Here is a 27,132-nt window from a genome sequence, read left to right as displayed (position 1 = left end):
ATGATGCAAGATTCCACATTTAGGAGTCACTACCCAGGAAATTATCTAACCATTGTGGACAATATGTTGAAATCTTGTGCTCACTATGGAGCATCTGACACAAAATCAAACAGAAGCTTGGGAATTATTAGGAAAAAAAAAACAAGTAATGGAACAGAGAATATATTGCCTGAATATTGGCCAGGACCCGCATAACAAAAAACATTTCCAGAGGCTCTCCAATTCCCCTCCCCCAATCATGCTACTCCAAATACCCTCTATCTGACCACCCAACCCCCCCCCCCCCATCCAACAGGCAGGATAGCCGTCCCCCTCCCCCCAACCTGGGCCTACCTGCAATTCCTGGCGGTCCAGTAGGAGTAGGGGGTAGGAGCGAAGCCCACTTGCTCCTGTCCCTAATGGCTGCCTTTCCAAAATGGCTGCCTCTAGGTACTCTGGATGAGCCATAAAACCCTGGCATCAAATGCCTCGTACTATCTGACCTCATTGTTGAGGATTTATAGACCAGATAGCCCATTGCATCAGAGGACACTTCTCTATTATCTATTTGATCACTGCAAAAAAATAAATCTTGAGGAGACGAGGACAAGTGTCTTTTCACTAACTACTAGGCTGGAGGAGTAGCCTAGTGGTTAGTGCAGTGGACTTTGATCCTGGGGAACTGAGTTCGATTCCCAGTGCAGCTCCCTGTGACTCTGGGCAAGTCACTTAACCCTCCATTGCCCCTGGTACAAAATATGTACCTGAATATATGTAAACCGCTTTGAATGTAGTTGCAAAAACCTCAGAAAGGGGGTATATCAAGTCCCATTTCTCCTTCCCTTTCTATTGCAGGTCTGCAGGAGTTGAACCAGTTCCCTGCCAAATTCAGGACAGAGAGAAATGAGGCAAGGTTTATAAAGATGCAGAAGAGTGACCTTTTATGTGCAGCTTTAACATTGTAGGTTCCACTTGAGTAGACTGAGTGGGTATGGCTGCCAATCATAGAGGGGGCCGAAGGTAGGCTGCTTAGGGTTATTGGGCTTGAGCACTAGCCATTGCTCTATTTATGTACATTTAGAGCCTTGTTTACAAAGGTGCACTAGTATTTTTAGCTTCTGCTAAAAATTAGCGCACGCTAACTGAGTAAGACACCCATAGGTATATTATGGGCTTCTACATGGTTAGCAGGTGCTAATGCTTAGCGCGCACTAAAAACGGTAACGTGCCTCTAGCTTGGCTTAGTAAACAGGGCCCTTAGTTTGTGAGCAACCAAACAAGGGTGAAATAAAAACACATAAAGGAGATGTGAAAATCCAAAGCAGCCTTTATTAATGAGGTCTGACACGGTCACCGTGTTTTGGCTGTGAGGCCTGCATCAGGAGACTAAACATAAATAAACCAATTACATATAAAGCCTATTAAAAATTATTTTGACTTACATCTAAGATAATTATTGGGAACAATAAATAACAAATCATAAGACAATGCAGAAAATACTAATATCAATAAATAGGTAAAAACATTAATAAATGGCTAAAATACAAATAATTTAGATTTAAAAAAAGAATAAATCCAAACTGCAAATGAAATAATATAAATACTGTGTATATGATAAATTTATATATAAAAGTACCAAAGTTCCAGGCTGTTATATAAAAAAAAAAAACAACAACAACATAACCCTCAGATATATTGAAACTAAACAAGTACGTACAGTGGGGGAAATAAGTATTTGATCCCTTGCTGATTTTGTAAGTTTGCCCACTGACAAAGACATGAGCAGCCCATAATTGAAGGGTAGGTTATTGGTAACAGTGAGAGATAGCACATCACAAATTAAATCCGGAAAATCACATTGTGGAAAGTATATGAATTTATTTGCATTCTGCAGAGGGAAATAAGTATTTGATCCCCCACCAACCAGTAAGAGATCTGGCCCCTACAGACCAGGTAGATGCTCCAATCAACTCGTTACCTGCATGACAGACAGCTGTCGGCAATGGTCACCTGTATGAAAGACACCTGTCCACAGACTCAGTGAATCAGTCAGACTCTAACCTCTACAAAATGGCCAAGAGCAAGGAGCTGTCTAAGGATGTCAGGGACAAGATCATACACCTGCACAAGGCTGGAATGGGCTACAAAACCATCAGTAAGACGCTGGGCGAGAAGGAGACAACTGTTGGTGCCATAGTAAGAAAATGGAAGAAGTACAAAATGACTGTCAATCGACAAAGATCTGGGGCTCCACGCAAAATCTCACCTCGTGGGGTATCCTTGATCATGAGGAAGGTTAGAAATCAGCCTACAACTACAAGGGGGGAACTTGTCAATGATCTCAAGGCAGCTGGGACCACTGTCACCACGAAAACCATTGGTAACACATTACGACATAACGGATTGCAATCCTGCAGTGCCCGCAAGGTCCCCCTGCTCCGGAAGGCACATGTGACGGCCCGTCTGAAGTTTGCCAGTGAACACCTGGATGATGCCGAGAGTGATTGGGAGAAGGTGCTGTGGTCAGATGAGACAAAAATTGAGCTCTTTGGCATGAACTCAACTCGCCGTGTTTGGAAGAAGAGAAATGCTGCCTATGACCCAAAGAACACCGTCCCCACTGTCAAGCATGGAGGTGGAAATGTTTTGTTTTGGGGGTGTTTCTCTGCTAAGGGCACAGGACTACTTCACCGCATCAATGGGAGAATGGATGGGGCCATGTACCGTACAATTCTGAGTGACAACCTCCTTCCCTCCGCCAGGGCCTTAAAAATGGGTCGTGGCTGGGTCTTCCAGCACGACAATGACCCAAAACATACAGCCAAGGCAACAAAGGAGTGGCTCAGGAAGAAGCACATTAGGGTCATGGAGTGGCCTAGCCAGTCACCAGACCTTAATCCCATTGAAAACTTATGGAGGGAGCTGAAGCTGCGAGTTGCCAAGCGACAGCCCAGAACTCTTAATGATTTAGAGATGATCTGCAAAGAGGAGTGGACCAAAATTCCTCCTGACATGTGTGCAAACCTCATCATCAACTACAGAAGACGTCTGACCGCTGTGCTTGCCAACAAGGGTTTTGCCACCAAGTATTAGGTCTTGTTTGCCAGAGGGATTAAATACTTATTTCCCTCTGCAGAATGCAAATAAATTCATATACTTTCCACAATGTGATTTTCCGGATTTAATTTGTGATGTGCTATCTCTCACTGTTACCAATAACCTACCCTTCAATTATGGGCTGCTCATGTCTTTGTCAGTGGGCAAACTTACAAAATCAGCAAGGGATCAAATACTTATTTCCCCCACTGTATATGTAGCAGTAAAAGGGATAGACATCAATCATCTATTGAACCCTATACTGCTTGGGACCTTTGGGACCTTGGAGGTGTGTAAAGGAAGATCGTCCTCTTCAAGTACTGTGGGCCATTTCCTCTGGCCATTTTTGCCTTTACCAGCTCTTATGGGCTGATGATCAGAAGCAAACACAAGTACTAGAGGCTGCTTGCGCCATACTAGCACCTGCGTTTGCTACCGCCCCATGATTAGAGCCCCGGAGTATGTGAAATAATGTGCTCGCGGGTTCTGAACGCAACTATGCAAAACAGGGCTCTTAGCGCAAGTAGCATGCAAATACATGCTAAACCTATTCCCCAATGATCAGCAACCAGCGCGCCAAATGACTTGCTGGCCGCAGCAAACTGTACACCAGCTTGGAGCATTAGGGTTTGCAGATCATTGGGGAGGAATGGTGAGCCCTGTCCATGCCAGCAGACCCACCCCCCAGCGACCCCCCTAACCCCCCTGACATCCCCTCACATGAATGCTATTTTCTCTGGGGCAGTAAAGCCCCGCGCTGTTCCAATGCTATTTTTAGAGCGCTGTTTGGAACAGCGCAGGGCTTTCGATCATCTACCCATAACTGCTCTGTTCAGTGTCCCCCCCCCCCCCCCCCCAAACATGCACGCATGCATACAGAGTGGTTGGAAGGAGTTTCATGAGTTATGCTCTGCATGTTTTGCTCACTTGTTTATAAAATTGGTATTTGCTGGTTAGGGGTATAAATGTTCAGTTTATATTATTTTTCATATTGTAATGTAAATATCTTTGTGTCCCAAACCTTTACCACATAGAGACGGTACTCTTCATAGCTACTCCTCCCCTTGTTTGCTTTCTTAGTTCCCCATTCAGGGTATATATTTCACCAACCCCATGCATTCATCAATTATCAAGTGGTCCTGCCTGGGTAAATGAATCTCCTGCATGTGCGTGTTTTCAAGAGCTTCAGTAAATCATTAGCTTTCTTTCTATTTTGTTTTGCTAAATACATTTAATAATGTTTCTCTGATGTTTTGTTTCTTTTTTTTCCAACATTTTAGGGAGAATTCTAAGTACTTAGGGCTCTTGAACAATAATCTGGCAGACTTAAAAATGCCATTACCATCTCTGAAGGGACAGCCTAATGACTGCAAGCTACCATTACCCTGGATGAAAGGTAAAATATTTTGAATTTAACAGGTTCACTTGTTTGGGGTTTTTTATGGGGGGTAAGTGGGATAAGGAAGGAGTGTGGTTAGTAGTTATACTGTAGGAGACTGTAAGTTAGGTTTATTCATATAGAAAGTTATTTTCAGAGTACTGTTTAATCCTGGAAATCAGAATTTTTTAAATGCCAGCTGCCACTGGTTTTTCTATACCTAGAAATTCAGCACCAGACCATACCTGGATACTAGCACTGAATATCTGGGATTTCAGCAGCAGCTGAAAGCTGTCCAGGTACTGCCAATTATCTATTTGGGCAACTTAGGACAGCTGACCTTACCCTGATAGTTTTCCAGGTACCAGAACATCAGCAGTGCCTGAATCACTTACATCTCTGTCCCCAGCACTACCCAGACAGTGCCAAGGCATTTAGACCTTATAGTCAGCAACATTATCCAAATGATACCGCTGAATATCATTACCTGGGCCTGGTGATCAGTAGTTATCTGGGTAGCAGGTATTGCTGACCGGAGAGCTAGCTTTTGATATTGGTCTTTTTTTTTTTTTTTTCTGGCTGTGACTTTTTGCATGTCTGTTTAATTCATCTTGTGCCTTATGGCATAGCTCTTCTCTGGAAAGAACATGTATTTCATTCTTTTTTTTTTTTTCAGAAACAGCATGTTTATAAAGCTAATTTAAAAATTAAAAAAAACTAACAAACCTGCTGAAAAGAGTTGTCTTTAAAATAGACCCCCCGCCCAAATATTTGTGCTATTTCTGTTTCATAAACTTTTGTGTAGGAGGTTTCAGAGGAATAAGCCCCCCTCCCCCCAACAGTGGCTCAATGCATTTCTATGGGAAAAGTTCTAGTTTCTGTAGCATAGAAATAATATTGGATTTATAAGACATCTTTCCAAACTTCCAGATGTAATTTAATTTGTTTTGCACAGTAATATCTTCAACCAAAGAATAAGATTAATATACAGTACACATTACAATAACAAGTGTTCACAGTGCCTGTATACTGTTATTTAAGTAACATAGAGGGGCATTTTAGAACGGGGACGACCATCTCTAAGGGCACCCAACTCTTAAGGACGATGCCGCGAAGAGGCGGGGCAACGCGTATTATCGAAACAAGATGGACATCCATCTTTCGTTTCGATAATACGGTCGGGGACGCCCAAATCTTGACATTTAGGTCGACCTAAGAGATGGTCGTTCTGGGTTTTCGGCGATAATGGAAACCAAACACGTCTATCTCTAAAACGTCCAAATCCAAGCCCTTTGGTCGTGGGAGGAGCCAGCATTTGTAGTGCACTGATCCCCCTCACATGCCAGGACACCAACCGGACACCCTAGGGGGCACTGCAGTGGACTTCAGAAATTGCTTCCAGGTGCATAGCTCCCTTTTCGCCAAGGACAAGCAGGCTGCTTGTTCTCACGATTAGGGTATCCCTAGCCCCCAGGCTCACTCAAAACAACAAACATTGGTCAAATTGGGCCTCGCAACGGCGAGGACATAACTGAGATTGACCTAAACAATACAACTAACTGAGAGTGCAGCCTGGAACAGAATAAAAATGGGCCTAGGAGGGTGGAGTTGGATCCTAAACCCCAAACAGATTCTGCAGCACCGACTGCCCAAACCGACTGTCACGTCGGGTATCCTGGTGTAGGCAGTAATGAGATGTGAATGTGTGGACAGATGACCATGTCGCAGCCAGCCCAGCTTGGGCGTAAGTGAAGGAGATGCAATCTGCTAGCCAATTGGAGATGGTGCATTTCCTGACAGACACTCCCCTTCTGTTGGGATCAAAAGAAACAAACATTTGGGCGGACTGTCTGAATGGGCTTCTCCGCTCCAGATAGAAGGCCAACGCTCGCTTGCAGTCCAATGTGTGCAACTGACGTTCAGCAGGGCGGGTATAAAGACGGGGAAAGAATGTTGGCAAGACAGTTGACTGGTTAAGATGGAACTCCGACACCACCTTCGGCAAGAACTTAGGGTGAGTACGGAGGACTACTCTGTTATGATGAAATTTAGTATAAGGAGCATGAGCTCCTAAGGCTTGAAGCTCACTGACTCTACAAGCTGAAGTGACTGCCACCAAGAAGATGACCTTCCAAGTCAAGAACATCAGATGGCAGGAATCCAGTGGCTGAAAAGGAGGTTTCATCTGCTGGGTGAGAACGACATTGAGATCCCATGACACAGTAGGAGGCTTGACAGGGGGCTTTGACAAAAGCAAACCTCTCATAAAGCGAACAACTAAAAGCTGTCCCGAGATAGGCTTAGCCTCTACACGATAATGAAAAGCGCTAAGGTGAACCCTTACAGAGTTGGTCTTGAGACCAGACTCGGACAAGTGCAGAAGGTATTCAAGCAGGGTCTGTGTAGGACAAGAACGAGGATCTAGGGCCTTGCTGTCACACCAGCTGGCAAACCTCTTCCATTTGAAAGCATAACACCTCTTTGTGGAATCTTTTCTGGAAGCAAGCAAGACTCGGGAGACACCCTCAGAAAGACCCAAGGAGGCGAAGTCTACGCTCTGAACATCCAGGCCGTGAGAGCCAGAGACTGGAGGTTGGGATGCAGAAGCGCCCCCTCGTTCTGAGTGATGAGGGTTGGAAAGCACTCCAATCTCCACAGTTCTTCGGAGGACAACTCCAGAAGAAGAGGGAACCAGATCTGACGCGGCCAGAAGGGAGCAATGAGAATCATGGTTCAACGATCCTGCTTGAGTTTCAGCAAAGTCTTCCCTACCAAGGGTATGGGAGGATACGCATACAGGACGCCCTTCCCCCAGTGAAGGAGAAAGGCATCCAACGCTAGTCTGCCGTGGGCTTGAAGTCTGGAACAGAACTGAGGGACCTTGTAATTGATCTGAGTGCAAAAAAGATCTACCAAGGGGTGCCCCACACTGGGGTTTAGCCTGAGCAGGCTGGCGGGAAGGTGGATTGTACCTACGCTTATTATAAGCGTAAGGAGCATTCCTCCTTCCCCCATAAAAACGTTCTACCTGTTGAGGTAGATGCTGAAGGCGTTGGTGGGAGAGCCTGTCGAATGGGGTGTCATGCTGGTGGAGCTGTTCTTCACCTGTTCGACTCGCTCACCAAAAATGTTATGCCCCCCGGCAAGGAGCATCCGCAATCCGCTGCTGGACTCTATTCTCCAGGTCAGAGGCACGCAGCCATGAGAGTCTGCGCATCACTACCTTGAGCAGCGGCCCTGGACGCAACATCAAAAGTGTCGGGAAACACCCCTGGACAGGAATTTGCGACACGCCGTCAGCTGCCTGACCACCTCCTGAAAAGGTTTGGCCTGCTCCGACGGTAGCTTATCGACCAAGTCCGTCAGCTGCCGCACATTATTCCGTATGTGGATGCTCGTGTAGAGCTGGTATGGACTGGATCTTGGACACGGGCATAGCAGAATGGTAGGGCTTCCTCCCAAAAGAGTCCAGAGTCCTAGACTCCCGCCCCCAGGGGCGCTGAGGCGTAATCCCTAGTACTCTTGACTTTTTTTGAGAGCCAGATCCACAACTCCAGAGTCATGAGGCAACTGGGTCTTCATGAACTCTGGGTCCCCATGGATCGACACTGGGACTCAATCTTCTTGGGAATAGTGGGATTAGTTAAGGGTTTCATCCAGTTCGCCATCAATGTCTGCTTCAGAACATTATGAAGGGGAACAGTGGACGACTCCTTAGGTGGGGAAGGATCCCTGGAGTTATGGCTCGGAGGCGCTTGTCCAGAGTGTCCATCGGGCAAGGCTGTGGGGCTGGTACCAGCGACGAGGTGAGAATCTGTCTGGGGCACGGAGGCGGTACTGGGCTGTCCTGGAGCAGAGCACATTGACACCTCCTGGATGGAGGGTGAGCGGTCCTCCTGGCGTCTACGTTTTCTGGGTGCCGATTCCCTCGGCGTCCCAGAGCTCTCGGTACCGTAACGGGAAGGTGACCGATGGCGGTGCTTCTTCGCCTTCGCTCGAAGCATGTCAGCGGTACCTCCGGGTACAAAAGAGGAAGACGTGGAATCCACACATCTCCTCGAGGTCGGTCCCGGGGGCCTGCACTGCAGGAGCCCCCGAGGCAGGTGGAGACCCACTCGATGGCTCACTGCTACCAGCATTGGTATTCTGGACAGCCATCACCAGCGCTCCGGACGTCGATTGCACCCTCCGATGCTGACATCGATACCGGCGATGACCTCGGTACCCGCTGCCTCCGTCAACGTTGAAGGACCGGACGAGGCTCGGAACAGAATGTTCCACTGAGCCAGTCTCGCTGCCTGGGTCCTCTTCTTAAGCTGGAGGCACAAAGTACAGGCGTTAGGGCGATGACCAGCCCCGAGACACTGAAGACACGAAACGTGCCTATCAGTGAGTGAGATTGTCCGGTTACACCGCATGCACTTCTTGAAGCCGCTGGCAGGCTTCGGGGACATGGGCGAAAAAATCGCGCCGGCCAGGTCAAAATCCGCGATGGTGCCAAGAAAAGGTCACCAAAAAAAGGGGAAAAACCCACACGGCCGGCCAAAATGGCCGCTTACGAAAAAGAAAGGAAACTTTCGGGGAAAGCTAAAGAAATATAGGAAAACTTTTTTTTTTAAACAGAAACACAAGAGAACTTGTAACAAAACGCTGAAAGACGGCGAAAAAAACTGCGAAAATGCAGCGGGGGCCTTTCTGGGACACAGAGCCGCCGTAAAACAGCCGTCCTGAACCGCAGAAAAAGAAAGACTAAGGAGCACACCTCGTGCTACGGGCAGGAAGACGGTCGCACATGCGCGGTTCGCGCATGTGCACGCGGGAGCCAGCAAACTTTGTTGCTGGGAAGATCTTCCGATCTGGGGCTGCCGTAGGACGTCCACCCAATCATGAGAACAATCAGCCTGCTGTCCTCAGAGAATGCCTGCTACTAGGTTAGTACCTCGCTATCTGGGTGCTGAGCCCCCCAAACTCCTCCCCCCCCCCCAGGTCCGCCTGCCTGAAGTACACTGCACCCACTACAACAGTTCCAGGGACATGTATACTGCTGCGATGGACCTGAGTATGGCATTTGAGGCTGGCATAGAGTCTGGCAAAAAAGTATTTTTAAACTTGTTTTTTTTGGTGGAGGGGGGTTAGTGACCACTGGGGGAGTAAGGTGAGGTCATCCCCGATTCCCTCCGGTGGTCATCTGGTCAGTTGGGGCACCTTTTTGAGGCTTTGGTCGTGAAAAAACTGGACCAAGTAAAGTCGGCCAAGTGCTCATCAGGGACGCCCTTCTTTTTTCTATTATCGGCCGAGGACGACCATCTCTTAATCATGCCCAATCCCTCCTTCGCTACCCTGCCGACACGCCCCGTGAACTTTGGTCATCCCCGCGACGGAAAGAAGTCTCGAAGGTGTAAAAAAATCAGCTTTCGATTATGCCAATTTGGACGACCTTGCAAGAAGGTACATCCATCTCCCGATTTGTATCAAAAGATGGGCGTCCTCTCTTTCGAAAATAAGCGTGATAACTTCTTAAGGAAACATTTCCCTAATTCACAAAATTTCTTAACTAGTCTGTTATAGGTTTCAGGTGTTATAACAAAGGTAATGTTATTTTAGGCTATAGTATTTTCTAAAAAACCATGTTTCAGGTCTACACCGATGACATTTCTCATATTTTCTGCTTGTGAATGTGAGCTTAATGATAAGGAATTCCATAGCTGCAGGTCCTATGCCATCTATGCTTCTCTTTTTCCATGATCTCTGCTATGCTATGCAACACATTAATAAGGAAATTGAGTCATATAAATTGTGTTGATGAAAATCTTTCAACATATTTTAAAAATGTTTTAGCACATATATAAAAAAATTTTTTATGTATAATGGTAAGTGCAAACATACAATTTGATTTAAGTTTAATTGCATGTTTGCACTTACCATTATACATACAAAATGTTTATATATGTGCTAAAAAATTTTAAAATATGTTGAAAGATTTTCATCAAACACAATGTATATACGACTCATTTCCTTATTAATGTGTTAGTATTAGCATAATATTTATTTTTATATGCATCTAGTTTTTTACAAAATAATTTCGTTTATATGTATGTTTTCTTGGTTCCTATCAAAAGTGATTTTTTTAATATATATTTCTTATATTTGTTTGTTTATGGTTTATTGTAATGTGTTTAATGCAGACCCCTGACGCAGGTGCGGTAGCACCGAAACACGGCCCGTGTCGGGTCTCTTTTCAATCAAAGTCTATTATTAAAGGATATTTTAATGAAACAACTGTGTCCCTTTTGTTTTAAAGGCCCTTTTGTCCTGTCTGAACATTACATACTCTGGTTTGTGTTTGGATTAGTAACTTGTTATAACGGAGATAGTGCTGGGAATTGCATTTTTAATATGTTCGTGGCCATTTCTGCTAGTATTCTATAAGAAGTAGTAGGCAACTACTGTTAGAGAATAGGCTTAAATAGATGCCATAATCCACTTCAATAGTAGGTGCTCTGTTATACAATTACTTTTAGTGCTTTGCATAGAGCAGAGAAAGCAGGGTTGGGGTATTTGAAAGGTAGGGCCAGTATTTGGCCCCTATATGTATAGAAAATGTATTTGCCTCACAAATAGAAAAAATCTGAGATGGAGCATCTAAGCCCAAACACATATTTGTGTGGGGCAATAGGCTAAATGAGTGCACCTAAATGTAGTGGGCAACTTACAGTATTATGACCCACCTATCACCCACCCATGCTCCACCCATGTGAACACCTCCTTGTCAAATATATTATATGCTGTTTGAGTGCCTATTTGTAGAAAACCACTTAGGCTCCCAAATGAAAATTTTCAAGTAAGTGTGCACTTAGGTACCTAAATAACAGCATTCAAGCAACTTGTTAAGAATTGGCCTTATAGCACTGGTATTTGGGTGCTTCCATGTATAGCTTATATGTAGAGGCCCCGACATTTGGTGCTTCTTCATATAAGTATACATATAAATTATATGCATAAGTAATACCAGTATATTCAGTGGCTCACTCTATACATACCGCACTATTAAATATAGGAATAATATGAATATTCCCTAAATGTCCTGCTCAGAATTGACCTAGTTATATTCATTTCCTGTAGAATGTGTCATGTGATAAAATGGTGAATGGTGCAGCAGTTTTATACTTTGAACTAATGTTTTTCTATGATTAATTCACATACAGATTTCAAATTTACAAATAAACCCTCAGAACACTTACCCTTGCAGAATCTCAACTTCAGTGAAGTATTGAAAATGGAAAAGAATTCATTAGTAAGTCTGCATGGAAAAACAGTCAGTAGACTAATCAAATTAACATACTACCTTATAAAAATGTTTTAATTATTTTATGATTTGCTTTTGGAATTTACCTCTCCCTTTCTCAAGTCAAAATAGAATGAAAAAGAACAAGGCAAGAAATTAGTGGACATAAAAATGATTTGTAAATATCATTGCAGCGATGGGGTGATGCAGGGTTAATTTATTAAAGTTGTAAGGAGATGGAGAGACACATTATATCTGATAATGAGTTAAGTCTCTGGCAAATTCCTTTTTTGTTGGTATTGAAGTTTTAGATATTTTTTTAAATGTGTACATAAGTCTTAATGAACAACTAGAATGGTGGGGGTGAAATCAAGAAAAAAAATTCAAAATAATTTGTTTGCCTTGACTAACAAAGTTCTGTGAAATAATTTGCCAAACTTGTGCATTCAGAACTGGGCCAGTATCTATGCAGAATTCACTGGATCAGGGTCTAGAGTTGGCTGGAGCCAAGGATTATGTGGAGGGAATATTTTCAACCTGAGGGAGGCAGTCGGTCATCACTCAACAATGACACCCATTGGTCAGCCTAGTATGCACTTGCACCAGGTTCTGGATGGGAGATGAAAAGACATGCTGTACAGTGGTTGAGCTTTAAAATAAGTGAGTTGTAAAAACATAGAAAATCTCTGGGTTAAGAGAACAGAAGAACAAAATAGCGTATTGTTTTGAATCAGGGTCATTTTATTCATTTTTCATATTTTTTTTTTCTCCAAGGACAAGCAGGCATAATATTCTCACATGTAGGTGACGTTATCCTTGGAGCCCGATGTGGATACTGCCAAGTGCACTGTCGCTTTAAAACTTTGAGGCACTGCCCCCACTGCGCATGCACAAGTGCTTTCCTGCCCTACGCTCAAGTGCAAGACCAGCAGTCTATTGTGTTCCATGGAGCAGAGAGGTTGTTTTTTCATATCTCCTCAGCACATCAAACGTTTGCTTTTTAGTGCCTTCCTTTTGTTGGGATACTTTTTTTTCATATTTTTCTTTTTTTCTGTATTCATTTTTTTAACTTATTTTTCATTTTTCAGCCCTTAGGGCCTCTGAGCCTTTGAAGCATCCATTCATTTTCGTGTACGCGACTACTTGAGCTCCCCGGACCATAGAGCCTTTTGACCTTAGTTGTCCATTTTTCCCTCCATGTTAACCAGGATTCCGAGTGGCTTTAGAAGTGTACTTGATGCAATAGAACTATTTCAGCAGAGACCCCCATAAATGGTGTGTTCAGTGCTTGGGTTTGGAGCACCGACACATACAGTGTATCCTCTGCTTGCACATGCAAACAAGGACCCTTAAAGCCCGCAGTGTCCAGCATTAAAAACATTTTGGTTCTGCATTGACATCTGCATTGAGCATGGCAGGGGATTCAGCAGTTGAGGTGGAACCTGCATCGTTGTCAACATTCACATCAACTTCTGGTGCTCCGACAAGCATCAATGTGGTTGGACTCAGTACCGCAACCGTGTAGGGACTCGCTGTCCTTTTCGTCAGTATTGCATGCATCGAGGAACCTGCAGCGTAAAAAACTAAGAAGCATCACCATCATTCTCCCTCTAAGCACTCTGCCAACACCTCCCCTGCATCGACGTCCTGAATGAATGGGAAACCTCCATGCCACAGTGACCAGTCTCCCCTCTAACTATTTTCTCATCGAGAGCCTTTGATGTCTTTGATATCTCCTATGCTTACACAGGCTATAACCTCAGGCTGTGACCATACCACCTTCTCAGCCGGTACCAACGCTGACTCTACAGCAGGAAATCTGGGCTGAGATCTCAAGGCTACTGCATTCACAGTTTATACAGGCTTACAAGGTGTTTGCGCCAGCCTTAGCCCAGTCCATTGATACATTGGAGAGACAATCACAGGAGAGGTCCAGCACACTGGCTCGATGCCAGATGTCGGGGCAGCATGAACCCAACTGACACATCGGCAAAGGAACTTTCTTCACGTCAGAGACTCATCTGCCTCGACACACATCGGCACAGAGCTGGCTCTCTAGTACTTCCCAAGAACAGTACTTTGAAAAATGACTCAAACCTCTCCTGGGAGATGATCAGGACCTCTTACCTGAGGAGTCTTATGGCATTCCATCTGATCCTTCTTCACCACCTGAGACGTAGATCTCCTCCAGGAAGTATATTCTTTCCTGGCTTTGGCCATGAGATGGCTCAAGCCATACCTTTCAAATTAGAGACAGAAGAAAACCTTGTTCAGAAGTCTTTGAGGTTCTAGATTATGACTCTTCTGCTAGAGAAGAAATCATTGTTCCACTTCATACAATTATGAAAAATTCTCTGATCAAAAATTGGGAGACTACCCTGATAGTTCAAGTTGCTCCATAGAAAATTGACACAATGTATAGGATACATAAATGCACTGGGTTTGAGAAAACTGTTACCTCATTGTTCCCTAGTTGTGGAGTCTGCTTTAAAATGCACTTGTCACGTGAGATCTCGTGCTTCTGCTCCTCCAGGCAGAGAAGCTAGAACATTGGACTCTTTTGGCAATAAAAACATTTCAGGCTTCAATGCTAACTAATCACATTTTAGATTATCAACATTTTTCTACAATTTACTTAAAATTTGTAATACAATATACTGCCTCCTTTGCAGAATTCCTTCTCCTGAGAAGGCTGATGAGTTCCATAAGTTTCTCAGAAAACTTCTGAATTGTCAAAATATCTGGCATCAAGCCTTTGATGTCTCTTCACATATTTCCATCTTAGGAGTAGCATACGGCGTCTTTCCTGGTTCAGGGTCTCCTACCTTGAATCTGCTGTCCAAGAGTGTCTAGCAGACATCCCTTGTCATGGAAATAAGTTGTTTTGTGATAGAGTCGAGGAAGTGGCCAACCTAATTAAAAAACATACAGGTACTATAAAACTCCATCCAGGCGCAGACTTATTCTACCTCCTCTTCTTCTAGAAGGTTTGCTGGATGATTTCTATGCTCCAGTTACTATATGTGTAAGCATTGTTACATTCCTACTACTTCTCCTCCTTCACCTCAAAGAACTATGCCCCAGTGCTCATGTGCAAGGCAGCAGCAGGGTCAGAAATCACAGATGACTCCTCAGTCTTAACAAGAACCCAGTTTTGACTCTAAGAGAGCAATACAGTTGTCCATGCCAAGCGACCTACCAGTAGGAGGACATCTCATCCTCGTTAATCACAAATTCAATCTAGGTCTAAACTCTATAATTGGTTACACATTATACTACAAATTGCTCGCTAGTAACCGTTTGACATTTAAAAAATTCTTTATTAATAAATCAGTACAATCTTCCTAAAATTAAATCCATTCCCTTAACCCATAGTTATGTCAAACCAATCCATACATACTCACATTCATCAACACATTTAAAATCACACACAGTTCTCCAAAATACTATTTCAATACACAATTAAATAACATATATCTGGCGATATTTTTCATCAATATGTGTTCATAGCTCTTTAGTCACTTGTAAGTCCAGTGTTCTGAAGTCTCCCACAAGAGCAACCTTTCTTCAAATCACATTCAATGAATCAAAGTCACCAACTTGTGAAGTAATAATATCCTTTCTTCCAACAGACCATTGTAATGTCAGTGATAAGTCATAAGTAATCAATGATGATGACAGTCATAAACATCCAAGAAGCCAGTCTTCACTGTTAGCAATATCTATTGTTCCAGATATATGTTTTTTGAAATCGTTGTTACCCTTCTTTTTAAAGTTTCACTCTCTCATATTCTTATAGTATTCCACCATACGACCAGGACCCGACATGCTCATGTTTCGCTATAAAAGCGTCATCAGGGGTCTTGAGTTTGGCTCATCCAGGTGGTAAGGAAGTCGAATACCAGCGATGCGATGGTGAGCTCAAACTGCTCTCCCATAGCGAAACATGAAAACCAACTCTGTAAGGGTTCATCTAAGTGCAATTAGTGCTTATCACCGTGTGGGAGGTAAGCCCATCTCTGTACAGCTTCTAGTGGTTCGCTTCATGGGAGGTTTGTTACAAATGTTTGTTACAAAGCCCCCTGTCAAACCTCCAACTGTGTCATGAGATCTCAATGTTGTCCTCACCCAGCTGATGAAAGCTCCTTTTGAGCCTCTTGATTCCTGTCATCTGAAGTATTTGGCCTGGAAAGTTGTGTTTTTGGTGGTGGTCACTTCAGCTCGTAGGGTCAGTGAGCTTCAGGCCCTGGTAGCTGATCCACCTTTACACAAAGTTTTACCACATTAGAGTAGTTCACCCTAAGTTCCTTCTTATCAGTCAATTGTTCTGCCAACATTTTTCCCAAAACCAAATGCCCATCATGGCAAGAGTGTACTGCATACTTTAAGATTGTAAGTGAGTCTTAGCCTTCTATCTGGAATGGACTAAAGCCCATAAACAGTCCATCCAGCTTTTTGTTTTTGACCCAAACCAGATGGGGGTAGCCATCGGCAAATGCACACTTTCTAATCGGCAAGCAGATTGCATCTCTTTTTACTTATGCCCAGGCTGGTTTGATTCTAGAGGGTCATGTCAGGGCTCATAATGTCAAAGCCATGGCTACATCGGTATCCCATTTCAGGTCAGCCTCCATAGAGAAGGTTTTGCAAGGCTACAACCTGGTCATTTCTCCACACATTCATTACTGCCTTCAGCAGTATACCTGACATGACAGCTGGTTAGGGCAGGCTGTCCTGAAGAATTTGTTTAATGTCTAGAATCCACCTCCACTCCCCTAGACCCAGTTTGCTTTAGTTCCTAGCGTTGTTTTTGATGAGCATCCGAGCTATAAGAATGCAACTGGCTTGCTTGTCCTCTGAGAAAGCAAAGTTACCTCTAGTTCTCTGAGGGCAGCAGGCCAGGTGTTCTCACATACCCTTCCACCTCCCCTTGGAGAGTAGTATTCGTTAGGTATCTTATATGACTGAGGGACCCGCACTCGCACATTGGGTGGGAAAGCACCAGTGCATGCACAGTGGGACGCTGCTAGAAAGGTCTGTAGTAATCTCGCTAGTTAGCATCTGCTCCGGGCTCCATTGGATGATGTCACCCGGCTCTGAGAATACTTGGTCTGCTGTCTTTGGAGAACACCTGCTACAAATGAATAACTTTGCCATACCTAAAGGTACAGTACTACAATAGCCATCATGCTTGCAGATGTTGCATAAATTCAGGAAGGCTCACATATTTAATGAAAAATGTTGGTGTTACACCTGGATCCTGTTCAAAGTCCACTGCAGTGACCACTAGACTACTCCTTACACTTACTTGTTTCTCTATTAGGAATGGCCATATACCTGAAGTAGTCATAGAGCTTGGTATCCACTGTCACTTTCAATTCTATGGGGGGATGGGAGGGGTTCACTTACCACTGGGAGATGAAAGAGGAGGTAATCCCTTTATCCCTCCAATGGTCAGCTGCTCAATGAGGACACCTTTTTGTAACTTGGATGTGTTTGAAACAGGTCTAGATAAAAAAAAATGTCTTTTTTTTTTTTGCCTTGGATATTTCTTCCTGTTCCATTATTGCTGTATACTTGACTTGATGGACCTTCGGTCTGTCCCAGTGCAGCAGTGCTTATGTAGGATCTGAGGCAGCATAGATTTTACCAGAAGTAGGTTTTGTTAAATGATTTTGATCAATTTCTTTGACGCATAATAACATAGTAGATGATGGCAGATAAAGACCTGTACAGGCCATCCAGTCTGCCCAACAAGATAAACACATAAGGTATGATGAGATACTACATATGTATACTTGATTTGGCCTTGCCATTTTCAAGGCAGAGACCATAGAAGTCTTCCCGACACTGGCCTTATTCTCTAGTTACTGAAGCTGATTCTGTCCAGCTATGATCAGGGCAAAGACCGTAAAAGTCTGCCCAGCACTAGCTTTGCTTCCCAATTACTGGTGTTGCCATCTAATTACCTCTAAGCTTGTTTGGTTCCATGTCTTCTATACAGGCTTCCTTTGTGTTTATCCCACACATTTTGAATTCTGTTACCGTTTTCATCTTCACCTCCTCCTGCGGGAGGGTATTCCAGGTATCTGCTACCCGCTCTGTGAAAACGTACTTTTTGATATGATTGCAGAACCAGCCCCTCTGCAACCTCAATTCATATCCTTTAGTTCTACCACCCTCCCTTCTCGGTGATCAGATCAGAGGAGCATGGTAGATGTAGTGTGCTCAATTTTAGCATGGCCTTTGTGATGATTCTGTGTAGGGTACTTATAAATAAACTGAGTATCCTTGATATAACTGACTAGAAACATGTTGAAGGAGGAGGGGTATCAGTAAATGGAGTTCATGCCGAAGAAAGGGGTGTTACCATAGTGTGCCATCAGAGTTCGTTCTTGATCTACATCTTTTCAGCATGAGTCCATGTTGACTGTTCTATTAAACCATGTTTGTCTATATGTTCAATCATTTTATCATTTATTATACTTTTTATCATTTTGCCTGCCTTTTGTCAGGTGTAGCAGTTTGTGATTTTCCTGGATCACCCTGGACCTTCAGTCTTCAGGTACCGTGGATGATTTTAGTGACAGGTTACTAATAGTGTATTAGCAATTCCTTTTTTTTTTTTTTTTATGTCAGCATCATGGAGTGTATATCATCCAGGCCAAATGATTTTCTGCTCTTTAATTTGTCAATAGGCTTATTACGTCTTCCAGGTTCATCAAGATTTTTCAATTCCTCATCACCCTTAAATATCAGTTCTGGCACAGGTGAATTTGAAGCAAAGAATTCATTAGTCTCTCCACTGTGGGCTTAGCTACGGGTGGGCCTGGGCCCACCCACTTGTCCCAGACCCACCCAGCAACAACCGGTCTGACTGACAAAAGACTGCCAGACACAGATCTTGCTCTCTCCTGACCTCCTCCCTCCTCCACGGGTGTCGCACCATCCATCTGGTCGCCCGAGGGCCTGTGGTGATGACATAATCTTTAGAAAGCAGTGTAGGACCTCCCAATCACATTGTGCTGGCAGCTGTGCAGGGGAGAGAACTGCTGTAGGGAACAGCAAGACTTCAAAGAGAGTGCCAGAGAACAAGAAGGGGGAAATGGGGAATAAGGAAGGACACCCAGGAGAACAGAAAAATAGAAGATATGCTGGATTGGGGGGTGAGGAAAAAGGACACAGAGGAGGACAGAAAATAGAGGAGATGTTGGATTGTGGGTTGGGGGTATAGGGGTGCTGGTAATGAGAGAAGAAATGGACAGGGGAGAACAGGACATAGGACATGCTGGTTATGAAGGAAAGAATGGTGGAAGATTTTGGATACCCAGAATGAAAGCTCAGAAGGGTTGCTAGATAAGGGAAGGAATGGGGGGAAATTCAAGACTTATGGAGAGACAGGACAGAGGGCATGCTGGTGATGAGGGAAGGAATGGGGGAAAGAATGGATGCAGGGAAGGACTGGAAACAGAGAGGGGATGATGGCCATGAGTGAAAGAATGGGAGGAGATTCTGCACACAAAGAAGTACAGGATGCATGACATGTTGGACATGAGGTAAGGAATAGAGGGAGATTATGGCCACAGGGAAGGATGAGCAGGGTCACAAAGGTGAGATGCTGGACGTGGGGGAGGATAAGAACAAGGTCACAGAGGGAGGATAAAGACATGGATACAAAAGGGAGATGGATGGTGGACAGAGAAGAAAGGTCAAATAGAAGATACTGGAAAAAATGTTAAGAGAAGACAGAGGAATGCAGAAAGCAGAGACTGGGACTTGATTAGAAAAAATAACATGACCAGACAACAAAGATAGAAATAATTGTATTTTCTATTTAGTGACTGGAATATGTCACACTTTGGAATGTACAAAGCTGGTGTTATACTGGGCAAAGACCCAAGTCAGAAATTTGAAAGAGGACCCCTGCCCTCTCTGGCCTGGAGGCCCAGAGAATTGCCCTGGTAGCAACTCCCCCCCCCCCCCCCCCCCCCCCCTGCTGGACCTGACCATCTGCTATCTTTACACCAACTGCTGAATCCTGTACTACTAGCCTCACATGAGTTATTTGTTGGGGGTGGGATAGAATGCAGCACGGGGCAGAACAGTGCTGGAGCAGGGTGATGGCAGATACCAGGTTTTATCTTTCAAAAGTTGCAACCCTAGGTGCATCAGTCACATAGTTAGCAAGGATCTCTAAGCCCCACCAACTGAAGACATCCACAGTGCGTTGAACCCTCAGAAACCATGGCAGTCAGTGATGTTGCTCCAACTTTTAATACCAGCACCGTGGGCATACTCAAGTCTCATGCACATTCAGTTCATGCATGAGAACAGAGCGTGCTGGTGGTGCTGATGCCAGTATCACTGGCTTGGAGCACTGCCTTTGACTGCTGTGCTTTTCTAAACGGGTCGGTGGGCTAGGGATCTTCACCAGCTAAAGTATTTAATTTTTAAGTTCATGGTTGGGGGGGCGGGGGAGATATGGTAGAGGAAATGCATGTCCACCCAAAAATGTGCCTTCTGGCTATGCTACTGCATCTTAGTAATGCTTATGAACTTGTCTTTTAGGAAATTATGCAAACCTTTTTAAACCCTGCTAAGCTATCTGCTTTTACCACATTCTCTGGTAATGAATTCCAGAGTTTAATTACACGTTGAGTGAAGAAATATTTTCTCTGCTTTGTTTTAAGTTTAGTACTTAGTAGCTTTGTTCTGTGCCCCCTAGCCCCCCTTTCTTGGCTACTAAGGGACTCTCTAGGAGTTTTTCATTGGCTGATCCACCTGTTTAAAGGGTTATTAGTTAAGTTAGCACTATTTCCACTTCCTTTATTAATGTCCTCCATCTATTTGTATTGAATTCTTTGGGGTTGATATCAGCCAATGGTGCTCAGCATTTTGCTGACCACTGTTGGCATTATACCTGGAAATTCAATGCTGGGTCATGTCCGGGCTTCAGCATTGAATTCAAGGGTGTATGGAGCCGTCGAAAACCATAGCCAGTTAAGTATATTAGGCACTTAACCAGTTATGGTAAGCCGAAAAAAGATAGGACTAACTTTAATTCTGTCCTATTTATGCGGTTACCTTGGCTGGTAATTGCTGAATATGGTACTTAACTGGCTGAGTGCTGACTCGCCTCTACATGTCCCAAAGCGGCTAGTTTTGAATTTGCTACTAACCAGAAATTTTCAGTGGCACTAACTAGTTAGCTGCGAACAAGTGAGTTAACCAGCCAGGAGCCATTTCTGGCCAGTGAAATCACTTTGAATAACAACCCCTTCATATTTAAGGACTTGTATTCAGTTAAAGCTTAGAAGATTAAGTATTGTATTTCTTTGTTAGATTTTTGAGAAAGCTTTAATCACACAAAGGAAATTAATCTGATTTTTCAGAAAAAATATTTAATTTCTTGATGTATATATTTGAAATTGCATAATAAAAGTTAAAAAAAGATTAGGACCATCAAAATTGGAACAGCAGTAAAAGTTAGACATTTTCAAAATCATTTATCTACAGTAGCTCTACATCATTGGCCCGTCTGCTTTCTAAAATAGGATCCTAGATACTTCCACAACTGCACAAAAATACCAGTGCACACATTTACACCTGATCTGAAGAAGATATAAATTTGTGGTGTACTTTTCTTGTGTAGTCTACCCAAACTATGCTCCCAGTGGTTGAAGAGGCAGGGGCAGTTGCTTGTGGATGTGGGGAAGGGAAATGTATCTATTTGCATCTCACATAGACACATTGTATAAAATTTTATATTATGCATATTTCATGCCTGCTTGGCTATGTGGAATATACTCAGTGGCGTTCCTAGGGTGGCTGACACCCGGGGTGGATTGCCAATGCGCCCCCCCCCCCCCCCGGGTGCATTTTTACCTGCTGGGGGGGGTGCCACGTGCCTGTCGGCTTTGTTCCTTCCATGCTCTTTCTGCCCTGGAACAGGAAGTAACCTGTTCCGGGGCAGAGGGAGCACGGAACGAGCAGAGCCAAAAGGCGCGTGCACCCCCCCCCCCCAGCGGCGTGCACCCGGGGTGGACCGCACTCACCACCCCCCCTAGGAACGTCACTGAATATACTTGTATCTCCGTGTTGTTAAAGGGTCTATGAGCCGCTGTACAGAGCCTGGCAAAAAGCAACAAAAGTTATCAGCTAGTCTTATCTAACTGCAGGTCATTTTACTTCTTCAAATATCCCAACAGCAGCAGCATATAATTCTCGGGAAAGAAAGATCAGTAATCAGTTGGATCCTGAAAAGGTCTGCATCCCAAAAGGGTTCTATGCTAAGGCAGTCCCATATACTCACACTCGGGAGCCACAGACTGGGACTTCATCTAGAACAATGATGGAAACTTTTATGAATGAAAGGCTCAAATAGGTACCTTGTTCCCCTCGCTCTGTCCTCCGGCACCAATGCTGTGGCTGCTGAGGATCTTATCAGCATGCAGCCCTAACAGCTGCAACCTTTCATCAATTAAAAGTTCTCCATCTGTTGCATATGTACTCAGCGTTTCTGGCCCAGAGTCTGCTGAGGCCTTTGCTGCTTCCATGGGTGGATTTCCATGGGTTGCATAGAAAAGCCTGGCCTGCAGGACAGTCTCTGATTTTAGAGCCTGATACGTGGCCACTGGATTTCATTGGTGTGCAATGGGTCTTTTCTATCTCTGGGACTATGAACAGCACCTGCACAGCATCTCCTAGTCTGGTTGGACCAAAGAGCAGAAGTTGGGCTTGGAAATCGAATCTAGTTGTCTTGCATGCCATCAGGTTATTGGGTTAACTCCCAAAATATGGTATCAGATTAACTGTTCACTCGTCCTCTAGATTGTTCACTTGTCTTTAGATTGTTCTCTTGTCTTTTAGATTGTAAACTCTTTGAGCAGGGACCGTCCTTCTATGTTTAAATTGTACAGCGCTGCGTAACCCTAGTAGCGCTTTAGAAATGCTAGTTAGTAGTAGTAGTAGTATTTAACTCAGATGTGCTACAATCATTTGGTAAGCACATACATACCTGCACCATACAGGCTGTTTCACTAATTTTGACAACACATGGGCCTGCACAAGTAAGTTCTTTATAAATATGTTCGTACAAAGACAGTAAGAATTAAGTATATAAATAAGTTATGGTAAAATAGCTTGTTTTATAGAAAAGAGTAATGTAAATGATCTTTGTGATAACCCCTTCTGTTTTATTTTTGGGAATCACCCCATCAGTCTTACTTGCCAATGCTGAAGACGCCCCTCCCTGCTGGATACTGCAATTTTTATTTCAACACCCTTCGAGGCTGTGTTAGGCGCAACTGCTGGTTTCTCCATGTTCCGAAGCAAGGAGATGAAAAGGTAAAATATAGTTTTAAATACGCACCGCTCAATATTGAGCAGGAATTAACCAAGTAGCAGTCGCTACTACCCAGAAATTTGCTGCCGATCAGGACTATACCTGTATTTTCAGCGGCACTAACAAAGAAAGCTGTTTGCTATTTTTTTTCTAGCTATCTGGTCTTTCTGGGAGAAGACAGGGTGGATTGCATAACCAACTTTGATACTTTGCTCCAAACCTTTTGTAAGCAAGAAGTCTTTAAATATACAGTTGGTTGGGGCAATAGATGGAAAAACAAGAAACTAGTCTGTAATGATGGTCTAAATCTTTCTGTGACAGGAAGAAGAATCCTAAATGAAAAAATCAAAGCAATATGTGGACATGTATTGTAAACTAGAGGAAGGGGTAGCAGGTGGTAGAAAAGTACAGGATGTCACCCCCAGCAATATCATTATAATAGCAGCAAAAATAAAGGAGACATCTTAACTCCTCAGCAAAAAACAAAAAAAACAAAGAGGAAGAGGAGACTGGAATAAAAACTATGTAAAATCCAAGCAAGCCATCCAAAAAGTGCTGAAAGCTATGAGCACAAATGCTCACAGTCTAGGTAAGAAAATTCCTGATCTGGAAGCCTGATAGTGGAAATGGACTTGGACATTGTGGCCATCGTAGAGACATGGTTCAATGAGTCTCGTGAATGGGATATTGCCTAAAATGCAAGGAGTATGGCGAAGAGAGAAGGTACTGAGGATTGTCTTTGAAAGGGAAGATTCAGTATATGAAATAAACCCAGTGCCAAAAATCTACTCATTGATATTTCTTAAAATTAAACAGGCTCTTGTAAACATGTTTTAAGACCTCAGTAGTGACTCATTTCACAAGAGCAATACTATCCTTGACTCACCTGCCTCCTCACAGGTCTAGAATATTGCTTGAAACTACTTATTACGATAAACTCATTTTTTCAAACTTTTGCAATTGTTCTTAAAATTAGTGCTAAGGTATCAAGATCACTTAGCTTAAATGTATAGATTTTTTTTGCTGTAGGACGTCAGAGAGTCGAAAACTGTGAGCAATGCACAAAGGGGATCACATGCAAATGAGATGCACGGATCTCCCTTTGTGCATTGCTTGGTGTTTGCAAGCCCAAGCTGTCAAATGCATTTGATAGCTCCAATGCACCGGACACCGCCCTCACTTCCCCATGCATCCCAACCCATACCCACTACCCCCAACAAAATTCCCTGGTGGTCTGGTGGACCTCCAACAGCCCCCACCCTTCCCGACAAAATTATCTGATGGTCCAATGGGTCACACACCTCCCAACCACCGCCCCCCCTGACAAAATTCCCTGATGGTCCAGTGGGCCGCACACCCCCGACGCTTCCTGACTCCATTCAAATGACCCTGGTGGTGTAGTGACTCCCTCCCTCTTCCTCCTGCCCCTCCTCCTCCTCCCTCAGCACCGTCGCTTTCAAAACGGCAACACCCAGCACCTGCCTAGTACATTCTGAGATGCACTGGGTGGGGCTAAACACCATATAAGGTTCTTTATATAGTGTTTAGCCCTGCCCAATATATCTCAGAATGCACTGGGCAGGGTCTGGGCGCTGCCATTTTGAAAGCGGCGGTGCCGAGGGAGGAGCTATTGCTCCTGCTCCCGCCCAACTTTTTTTAAGGTAGAGAGGGGGATTGATAGACCACCAGGGTCATTTGCCAGGAAAGGGGTGTGGCCCACTGGACAACTAGGGAATTTTGTCAGGAGGGAGGTTGGGAAGAGTGCAGACCACGGGGAATTTTGTCGGGGGAGGGACGCGGGAGTTCTGTGTACAGGGTGGGGTTCTGTTGTGAGAGGTAGAGATCACAAGCAGGCAGCCTTTGCAGCTGCCTGCTCGTTTCCTTCCTCTTCCAACAGCTCCAAAGCAGATGTAAAATTAGATCTAGTCACTCTGGAGCTGTGCATTGCTCAAAATGCTCATTAAAATACTAATGAGCTCATTTGCATGGGGTTCTCAGAAAACCCCTTTGTGCATTGCTTGCTAAATAAGCTTTGGCAGGGGCGTAGCCACGGGTGGGCCTAGGCCCACCCAGTTTGGGTTCAGGCCCACCCAGCAGTAGAGGCAGCGGAGCGGAGGGAGCAGGCTGAGCTCCGTTCCTGCATCTGCCTCCCTCTCTGTCACGGCAGCGCTTCCCAGACGCTGCCTACCGCCGCCACGATCGCAGGATCTACCTCCCTCTGTCTCAGCACTCAGCAGCAGCGGTAGCGAATCGTACACGCTGCCTCCTGCTTCTAACCCGGAAGCGTCTCCTCTGTCGCGTCCTGCCCCAGCAGAAACAGGAAGTTGTGATAATGGGGGCGGTAGGCAGCGTCTGGGAAGCGCTGCCATGAGAGAGAGGGAGGCAGATGCAGGAACGGAGCTCAGCCTACTTCCACTGTAAATTTTGGGGGGGAGAAGAGGGCGGGCAGGTGGAATGGAATGGGAGGGAAGGATGGGGGCGAAGGAGAATCGCAGGACATGGATGGGAGCGGGAGGGGAGGGCAGTGGAGAAAGAAGAATGGCTGGGTGTGGATGGCTGGAGGGAGGGGACAGAGGATAAAAGAGAATTGCTGGGTATGGATGGATACAGGGGGGCAGGGGCAAGAATAGAATTGCTGGGTATGGATGGATAGGGGCAGGGCAGAGAGGAGAATTGCTGGGTATGGATGAATGGAGGAGGGCAGGGGAGAGAAGAGAATTGCTGGGTATGGATGGAGGGGACGGGAGAGAAGAGAATTGCTGGGTATGGATGGATGGAGGGGACGGGAGAGAAGAGAATTGTTGGGTATGGATGGAGGGGATGGGAGAGAATTGCTGGGTATGGATGGATACAGGGGGGCAGGAGCAAGAATAGAATTGCTGGGTATGGATGGATAGAGGCAGGGCAGAGAGGAGAATTGCTGGGTATGGATGAATGGAGGGGGGCAGGGGCGAGAAGAGAATTGCTGGGTATGGATGGATGGAGGGGACGGGAGAGAAGAGAATTGCTGGGTATGGAGGGGACAGGGGAGAGAAGAGAATTGCTGGGTATGGAGGGGACAGGGGAGAGAAGAGAATTCCTGGGTATGGATTGATAGAGGGGGGGCAGGGGAGAGAAGAGAATTGCTGAGTATGGATGAATGGAGGGGGGCAGGGGAGAGAAGAGAATTACTGGGTATGGATGGATGGAGGGAACAGGGGAGAGAAGAGAATTGCTGGGTATGGATGGATACAGGGGGGCAGGAGCAAGAATAGAATTGCTGGGTATGGATGGATAGAGGCAGGGCAGAGAGGAGAATTGCTGGGTATGGATGAATGGAGGGGGCAGGGGCGAGAAGAGAATTGCTGGGTATGGATGGATGGATGGAGGGGACGGGAGAGAAGAGAATTGCTGGGTATGGAGGGGACAGGGGAGAGAAGAGAATTGCTGGGTATGGAGGGGACAGGGGAGAGAAGAGAATTCCTGGGTATGGATGGATAGAGGGGGGCAGGGGAGAGAAGAGAATTGCTGAGTATGGATGAATGGAGGGGGGCAGGGGAGAGAAGAGAATTACTGGGTATGGATGGATGGAGGGAACAGGGGAGAGAAGAGAATTGCTGGGTATGGATGGATAGAGGGGGGCAGGGGAGAGAAGAGAATTGCTGGGTATGGATGAATGGAGGGGGGCAGGGGAGAGAAGAGAATTGCTGGGTATGGATGGAGAGAAGAGAATTGCTGGGTATGGATGGATGGAGGGAGGGGAGAGGAGAGTTGCTGGACATGGGTGGATGGAGGAGAGAGGAAGATTGCTGGACAATGGGTGGTTGGAGGGGAGAGGAGGGTTGCTGGACATGGATGGAGGAGAGGGAAGGGGGAGAGGAGGGTTGCTGGGCATGGATGGAGGAGAGGGAAGGGAGAGAGAAGAAATGCTGGACATGGATGGAGGGGATGGAAGAGTGAGGAAGGAGATGAGATGAGGGAAAAGGAAGAGAGGAGAAAAACTGCACATGGATGAAGAAAATAGGCAGAAGCTGGATCCACTGGACAGTCAAGTCTGCGGAGGACCCAGCT

At 45.0% G+C, this 27,132-nt stretch overlaps 1 protein-coding gene across 1 annotated transcript in view; it reads left to right on the top strand.

The window, feature by feature from the left end:
* TOPAZ1 (testis and ovary specific PAZ domain containing 1) overlaps positions 1-27,132 on the top strand; it is a 304,275-nt gene that overhangs the window by 89,279 nt on the left and 187,864 nt on the right. The window contains 3 exon segments of the mRNA XM_030210899.1: positions 4,356-4,471; positions 11,659-11,747; positions 22,959-23,084. Coding sequence (XP_030066759.1) covers positions 4,356-4,471; positions 11,659-11,747; positions 22,959-23,084 — 331 coding nt within the window.

This window comes from Microcaecilia unicolor, chromosome 1 (genome assembly GCF_901765095.1).
Source record: "Microcaecilia unicolor chromosome 1, aMicUni1.1, whole genome shotgun sequence".
NCBI lineage: Eukaryota > Metazoa > Chordata > Amphibia > Gymnophiona > Siphonopidae > Microcaecilia > Microcaecilia unicolor.
This window is presented reverse-complemented; position numbering and strand designations above follow the sequence as displayed.